At 43.6% G+C, this 8,603-nt stretch overlaps 1 protein-coding gene across 2 annotated transcripts in view; it reads right to left on the bottom strand.

Moving 5' to 3' along the window:
- Positions 1-4,148, bottom strand: part of telo2 (TEL2, telomere maintenance 2, homolog (S. cerevisiae)) — a 30,058-nt gene extending 25,910 nt beyond the window's left edge. Inside the window, exons 1-4 of one of the 2 annotated variants that reach the window (XM_078558758.1) lie at positions 4,068-4,148; positions 2,891-3,235; positions 2,141-2,418; positions 1,147-1,215 (exon numbers count right to left, since the gene is read on the bottom strand). In XM_078558758.1, the coding sequence (XP_078414884.1) occupies positions 1,147-1,215; positions 2,141-2,418; positions 2,891-3,222 (679 nt within the window). In that variant the 5' untranslated portion in view covers positions 3,223-3,235; positions 4,068-4,148. The remainder of the gene's footprint in view (positions 1-1,146; positions 1,216-2,140; positions 2,419-2,890; positions 3,236-4,067) is intronic. The other variant, XM_078558759.1, reaches the window with a different exon arrangement.
- Between the last annotated feature and the right edge of the window lie 4,455 nt (positions 4,149-8,603).

The following is an 8,603-nucleotide window of genomic DNA, read 5'->3' as shown; positions in this document are numbered from 1 at the left end:
GAGGGTGTGAGGGGGCAGAGAGAGAGTGTGCGTGGAGACAGAGCGTGTCCATACATCTAGCTCATTCCCAGCATCAGGATTCTCATTTACGCTCATCCACACACACCAACATGTGCTCTCATCCACTCTCACAGTGGGTAGGAATGAGTGAGTGGGCACATTGAAACTAGGAGTGAGCCGGACACACACACTCTCACCCTATTACACTCTAATATTCATCCTTATTTATTACTCATTGTTTTTTTTCGCTCAGTTGTTTTATTTCACATGTTTTTTTTAAAAATTCATGTGTAATGAATTCTAATCATTCTTTATTCCAAGGTCTAATTATCACCTAATTTCAGCCTATGTTCTGATTTTTGGTAACTTATCACCCAGCCCTGGCCCTCTCTAACCTGTCTAACTCAAACACCAACATGAACTAAATCTAATTCTTTCATTTTTTCAAAGACCTCAATCAAACCTTCTCAAAGCTGACTCTTTCTGAGAATCAAAGGCCCAACTGCCTTAATCCATTGCGATACTGGAGAGTGGTTAAAACAGGTTCTGTGCTGATGTTCACCTCCCAGAGCTTCTATATCAGATGCTGTGTGAAAGCTCTCACTCACATCCTGTGCTGAGAATATTGTCAGGTGCAACTAAAAGACGTAGGAGCAGAAATAGGCCATTCGGCACATTAAGTCTGTTCTGCCATTCAATGAGATCATGGCTGATTTGATAATCGTCAACTCCATTTTCCTGCCTTTTCCCTATAACCCTTGATTCTCTTACTGAAACCAACTCCCTTAGTTGGTTTGCATTATCACCTCTAGCCTCTGCTACTCTCTCGAAAGCTGTGACCCTTTCTGGGCTAAAGTGTCAAGGGCATATTTTAACCTTCCAGTACTGTGCTTTTTTATAAACAGCATCAAGCCACTATTTGACTGTGAAAGGCATTGCAGCTAGGACCATCAAATGGGTAATCACACACTTTTCACCAGGGGGTCACAAGCAACCAGACACAGGAACATAGGAGCAGGAGTAGGCCATTCGGCCCTTCGAGCCTGCTCCGCCATATGAACCTTGGCTCACCCAGGGGTTATATTTCGAGAGGTCATGCTGAGAGGTCGAGCCCTGTCCACCAACCGGTGTGACACTCAGACTTACCAGTGTGTCCTTGTATGCAGACCTTCCCCAAAAGCTGAGACACGAAAGAGAGAGAGCAGTCCATCCCACCTGTGACAGAATGCAGGACAGTCAAGGCACAGCACTCAATTATTTACCCCTTCACTATACAAAGCCCAAAGAAGGCTAAATTCAATGTGCTTTGATATTGTGCCAAACTGTTTCCACTCCCAGTGCCCTCAGTAAATCCCCTTAAAACCACAGCTCAAAACATTCTCTCCCACCACACTTGGGAAGGCTTGGAGGGCAGAATTTATTAATGTGTGCTGAATGTATGTGGGTGCAATTTGAAATCCTCTCCTACCCGGTACACTTTAAGAAGTTCAGGAGTGGCTCAGTGGGTAGCATTCTCACCTCTGAGTCAAAAGTCCCTTTCTAGAGACTGGAGCACAAAATCCAGACTAACACTCCTAGTGCAGTACTGGGGGAGCACTGTACTGTCAGAAGGTCAATACTGAGGGAGCACTGCACTGTCAGAGATGCCACCTTTTGGATGAGACATTAAACAGAGGCCCCATCTGCCTTCTCAGGTTGATGCAGTATCCAACGATACTATTCAAAGAAGAGAAAGGAGTTCTCTGTGCCCTGGGCCAACATTCCTCTCTCAACCAACATCGCCAGAGAGATAGATTAATGGTTTGTAGGGTTTCAAGGATTAAAAATGAATCAATTAGTGACAGCATTTCAAACTATTAAGTCAGGATGGTGTGCGACTTGGAGGGGAACTTGCAGGTGGTGGTGCTCCCATGCATTTCCTGCCCTTGTCCTTCCAGGTGGTGGGGGTTAGGGTTCGGAAGATGTTCTTGAATGGAACCTTAGCAAGTTGCTACAATGCATCTTGTAGATTGTACACACTGTGCACACAGGATTGAATGTTTAAGGCAGTGGATGGGGTGTCAATCAACCTTTAAAAAGGCCTCTTCTAGTTGCTAAGGATGGTTTATGTTCCATTACATCACATTTTGGCTTTCCTCACCTTTTAGTTGTTCACAAGTTCTCTCCAACACAGAGAGCATCTCCTGTCCCAACAGTGGGTAGTAGTCCTTGGGGTAGAATATCGCTCTGTTATTCTTCTCCAGTTTGTTTGCCATGTGATCTGGCAACGCAGAGATTTTGTTCAGCAATGTCTCTCGCAGACTGGCTGTGTATGGCAAGGTGTGTTTGAGACAAACCTCCCAGATCAACTGGGCCATCCGACCCTCTCGCAGGAACTGCTCCAGGATCTGCACACATCGCTCCTGTCGTAAGCTTGGGCTGCGACACAAGACCACATCACGGCAGAATCAAAACGTTGATCTGATCCCAGTCCCCATCCCACACCACACAGCCCACCCAATAAAGGGCAGCCTGGCACCTGCCCCCACCTAGCAAAAATTTCCAGAGTGCACCCACATTAGCAGATAGCCTCTGGGAGTGCACCCACATTGGCAGACAGGCCCTAGGAGTGTGTAAATATTTACAGGGGATCCAGGAATGTGTTCATATTATGTATATGTTTAGGAATGTATGTGTTCCTGAAGTCCCTGAGAGTATGTCTGTATTTACTAACAGTTCCTAAAAATGCTGTGCAGACACTACCCATATTTGGGAAGACTGAATCTTTAAGTGTGGTGTTATGTGTTTTTTTTCACAGTTAAGATAATTTCACACAGCCACCATCGCCAGTGACAATACTGCACAGAATGAATCATTTACTACAGAATGCGCACAATGTTGGTGAGGTTACCTGGTAGCAGTGATGGTGTCCAGCAGCACCAGGTATGCTTGATGGGGCGGGCCATTCAGAAAGAAGTAATCAAATAATTCTTTTTCCTGGTCAATGGGCAGCAACAGCAGCCAATCAGCACTGAGATTACTGGTCAGGACCCGTAGGAAATGAGAGTAGTGTGTGTTTACAAATTCTTCGCTCTTTGGCGAGGGTGCAGCAGATTCAGGTCCTCCCAGGTACTGCTTCATAGACTGTAAGCTACGTGTGATTTCTGCACTGTCCCTGGAGGAAGACAGGGTAACGATTGCTTGTTTGACAAGGCAACGGACTTCAAGATTTTCAGGCTCCATGGCTGAGAAGATCCTGAGCAAATCAGATACACACACAGAAAAATAGTTACAAATTTAGGCAAAACGAGCCTCGAGCCTCAAACTCCTTGAATATCACCCCCAATTCCATGAACTCTGCAGTTTTTATTTAGTAAACAACAAAATTTAAAGCCTCCACAAATAGATAAATCTCTAAAAGTAGGGGTGCAGTAGCATAGTGGTTATGTTACTAGACTAGTAACTAGGCCTGGACTAATTCCCATGACAGCTAGGGAATTTAAATACAGTTAACTAAATAAATCTGGAAGAAAGAGCTAGCCACAGTAACAGTGACAATGAAACTACCGGATTGTTGTAACAATCCATCTGGTTCACTAATATCTTAGAGGAATGGATTTTTTTTTTTAAAAACACAGTTTGGTGTACATGACTCTTAACTGCCCTCTGAAATAGCTTTGTAGGCAACTAAATATATTCAAGAAGACAGCTCACTGCCTTCTCAAGGGCAATTTTGAATGGGCAATAAATCCTATCTTTGCCAGCCACACTCACAGCCGATGAATAATTTAAAAAAAAACAAGCCTGAGATTTGATCCCCAGTTTCTGCTGGGTAATTGTTTGCCAGTTACAGTCAAGATGGATTTGACTGACAAAGTGGGTGGTGATAACCCCAGGTCTCCCTCTCCTGCTTGCTGGAGTCCCTGCACACATACAGGTTCCAGACTGTCCGACAATCTACGACTCTCACAGTCTCCTGGATCACAAAGTCCAGTGAAATATCAGAGGCGACTGAGCACCAAGGCCTCGAGAAGACAAACAACTGCGCACCGGATAACAACATTAAAAACACGAGACAAGGGACAAACCTGCCATGTACCCCAGGCCTCTCACTCTCCGCCCCTCCCCCCTGTTGAAACAGATTTACCTAAAACTTCGCAAAGATTCACCATATCCGACCTCAGTGCACCCGAGCAGTAAATTTACCCACAGTCGTGGGTCTCGAGCCCACGTCTGAAGCTGGAACCGAAGGCATGATTTTGTTTGTTTCATTTACTTCTGAGGAAGGGGCCGGATTTGTACCGAATCTGCCGGCTGGAATCTCATAACTTGTTTCATGGTTGACCTCATTGGCTAGAACTGAGCATGTGGTTATCCGGCGCCATCTTTGTATAGGCGACCAGAAATGCAGCACCAGCGCCAGCTTCGTCTAGGAAACAGGAAGTGTCGTGAGCGTCATCTTGATGCAGGAAGTGTAGCACCAACGCCATCTTGGTACTGGAGAGGGAAGAACAGCAGCAGCGCTATATTAGTATAGGATACAAGGAATTTGACACCAGCGCCATCTTGGTACAGGAGACTGGAAGTACTGAATCAGCGCCATAATAAAAACAGAAAATGCTGGGAAAACTCAGCAGGTCTGACGGCATCTTTGGAGAGAGAGAGAGACAGAGTTAACGTTTTGAGTCCGTACGGACCCTTCAAAATCAGTGCCATATGGGTACAACAACGCTGAGCGTCTGCGTCTTTTGGGTAAAAGCAAAATTCGGCGGATGCTGAAATCTGAAATAAAACAAAAAGTGTTGGAGATACTCAGCAGGTCTGGCAGCATCTGCAGATTTCAGCATCCGCAGGATTTTGCTTTTCTATTCTTCAGTCATATTCACCTTGAAACGTTAACTCTGTTTCTCTCTCCACAGATGCTGTCAGACCTGTTTGAATTTTTCCAGCATTTTCTGTTTTTATTTTATGACTGAAGAATAAGCATGTTCGACTGGCAACATTAACTCAGATTCTCTCCTGCTGCCAGGGCCGTATTTTGGACCTTTTGCACTAGTCCAGTTTTATCATCATAGTAAGATTATCGTAATTGTGTTAGCAGAGTTTGATAAATTGAGGAGAGAAAATGACAAGTGAAAGAGAGCAGTACTGATCACTACCTGGGAGTGAGGTGTGTGTGTTAGTCAACATGGGATGCCAGGGCAATAAATATCCCCACAGTCAGCATTGGGCCTGATGGAGATTGGAGTCACTGAGCCTGTTAATGTGAGGGAATTAGCTCAAACTGGGCATACATACCAATTTAGAAAACTAAACACATTTAATTTATTTTTCCTTTCTTTTTATGATTGGGTTTATTAGCTGTGTTCCACTTAAAACAGGCGCTTTTGTTATATTATTTGGCTGATAGCCCTGGGGCAACTCGATATCTCCTTATGTGTTTCAATTGAAAGAGTGTAAAAGTAACCACCAGCTGTATCAGCCCTACAACCTATTCTCCCAATCCAAACTCTTTGGTTTCTTATGTATTCCCTCTCTAATTTGGCAATTATTGGTGAACAAGCTTTGAATTATGCAGCCCACACTCTGGATTTCCCTCCCCAAACCTCTCCACATCCCTCTAACACCCACCTTTTGATGGAGTTTTTGCTCAGCTCCTAAATCTGATTTATTTGCTTCATATCCTTTTGTCCTTGCGCTTCTGTGAGCTCCTTGAGACATTTTTCTACTTCAAAGATGCTATATAAATGCCACATAACTCTTCCCAAATGCTGGCCAAGATCATTTGCATTAATTGAATGTATATAAAGATTATGAATAATTTTAAACACTCATCCTTTAATCACAGTTAATAGATTTTTAATCTGAAAAATAGTGGTAGGTTTTTCAACAGAGCATAACTTCTCCAAAAGTTTTTTCAGCAGCTATCTTTCTGCTTCTGCAACTAACCCCAATGGTATTCTCTTTACCCTTAATGCTGACACCAGTCCCAGGTTCTAAACAACTCCCCAAGTCTTAGTGCTGATGACATAAAGATCAGTGGCATAGTAAATAGTGTAACTGGGAGCATAAAATTTCAAAGACATTGATAGATTAAGTGAGTAGGCAAAACTGTAGAAGATAGATTTCAACACAGCTAAGTAGGAGTCATCCATTTTGGATCAAAAAAGGATAGATCCAAGTATTTTTTAAATGGTGAAAAGCTAGGAGGTCCAAAGAGATTTAGGCATCTATGTACACAGATCGCTAAAATGTATAGTCAGGTACAAAAAAAATCAAAAAGGCTAATAGAATGTTAATTAGCCTTTATAGCTAAAGGACTAGAATTAGAATATGAAGGGAATGATATGCTGTGACAGCCATACAAAGCCTTGGTGAGACCACATCTAAAGTACTTCATGCAGTTCTTGCACAATGTACCTTAGGATATATTGACCTTGCAAGAAGTACAGCACAAATTATGAGGTGCAATTACCACAAACCAGGCTTGTATTCCCTTGAATATAGAAGATTAAGGGGCAATTTAATGGGGATTTTTCAAAATTTGAAAGTAATGAGACGGTAGATAGAAATTTTTTTTAATCGGTGGGGGAACCTAAGGAGACATAAACTTAAAACCAGAACCAGGCCATTGAGGAGAGAGGTTAGGAAACACTTCTTCACACAAAAAGTGGTAGCTGGGTAGAACCCAGCCCCACCAAAAGCAGTGGATGCCAGCTCAATTGTTTTTAAAGCATATCTTCATGTACGTTTTTATTTCCCTTTGGGGAATAGTGGTGGGAAGATTCCCAGGCTGATTATCTACCCATTGAACCATGTCACGAACACTCCTTCCATGTCCAACAATCCTAGTATGGGACTTGAACCCAGAGCTTCTGACCCAGAGGTCGGCACGCTCCTACTGCACCAACAGACCCCTATATGGCTCAATTCATCATTTTAAATCTGAGATTGATTGATTAATTTTTATTAGTCAAAGGTATAAAAAGATACGGAGCTAAGGCAGGTGGATGGAGTTAGGTTGGAGATCAGCCTTTGAATGATTGAAAAATAACCATAATTGAAAGGTGGAACAGGTTAATGATGGGTTGTGTGATGCTGAATGGCCTCCTCCTGTTCTTAGGTCTGTTGCCTAAATGGAAATGATTGAAAATAATTGCACACTGTGGGTGAGGAATTTGTCACCTTAGGATGAGGCCACATTCAACTCCTTTGACTTAGTAAAACCTTATAAAATCCTTAAGCAATGCAAAGAATCCCGGAATAATAGTGAGGGTGGGAGCTAAAGGGGAGGAGAATATCATTACAGATGCTTATGATTTTCATTTGTGAACACTGTCTCATGGTGTGAGCTGAATGAGTTGGTTGCTAATTGTAGGGCTTTGCTTTGGCTCAGTGGGCAGCACTTCTGTTCTTGAGTCGGATGAACAGTGGTGGGCAACCTGTGGCCCATCAGCATTCCGAGTGCAAGACATTTTGTTGATTGTTGCCCACGTGCAGGATTGACAGATTCCGCTGGTTTCCACCCACGTAGCTTTTTTCCTACCGGTATTACTAAAGGGATACACACAAAGCAAGGGCACATGAAGTGAGGAGCATGCTGATTGCACATAACATTGACTGTGAGAGCCATGCGCTCCCCCTGCGTCCAACCAAAGCGCTGCTATGGTTCAATCGACACACCCTGATATTCTAGGTACGCAAGTGCAGTTAGCAAAATTACCCTATCCCGGTTACAACACCAGTGGGTGGGGGGAGGTTATGCTTTTTTATGTTACTTTTGTGGTTCATGGTTGGTGCACATGCCCGATTTCTATCTTGCAGCCCATTGAGATGAAGGAGGGCCACTCATGTGGCCCACTCATTAGCCTAGGTTTCCCATCACTGCAGAAGAACGTAAGAAATAGGAGCAGGGGCAGGCCACTCAGCCCTTCGAGCACACTCCACCATTCAATGAGATCATGGCTGATCTTCTATTTCAACACCATATCCCCGTATCCCTTGATGTTTTTAATATGTAGAAATCTATCAATCTCAGTCTTGAACAGACTCAACGACTGAGCCTTCACAGCCCTCTGGGGCAGAGAATTCCAAAGATTCACCACCCTCTGAGTGAAGAAATTCCTCCTCATCTCAGTCCTAAATGACCTGCCCCTCATTCTGAGACTGTGTCCCCCCTGGTTCTAGACACCCCCAGCCAGGGGAAACATCCTTCCTGCATCTACCCTGTCGAGCCCTGTAGGAATTTTGTATGTTTGAATGAGATCACCACTCATTTTCCTAAACTCCAGAGAATAAAGGCCCAGTTTATTTAATCTTTCCTGATAGGACAATCCCTCCAGCCCAGGAATTAATTTAGTGAGCCTTCGTTGCACTCCATCTATGGCAAGTATATCATTCCTTAGGTAAGGAGACCAAAACCGCACACAATACTCCAGGTGCAATCTCACCAAGGCTCTATATAATTGCAGTAAGACATCTTTACATCTATACTCAAATCCTCTTGCAATAAAGGCCATCATACCATCTGCCTTCTTAATCGCTTGCTGTACCTGCGTGTTAGCTTTCAGTGACTCATGAACAGGGACACTCAAGTACCTTTAAAGTTCAACATTTGCCAGCTT

The sequence above is a fragment of the Cetorhinus maximus genome, chromosome 15 (genome assembly GCF_964194155.1).
Source record: "Cetorhinus maximus chromosome 15, sCetMax3.hap1.1, whole genome shotgun sequence".
Taxonomy (NCBI): Eukaryota; Metazoa; Chordata; class Chondrichthyes; order Lamniformes; family Cetorhinidae; genus Cetorhinus; species Cetorhinus maximus.
The sequence above is the reverse complement of the archived record's forward strand: the minus strand, read 5'-3'. Positions and strand labels throughout refer to the sequence as shown.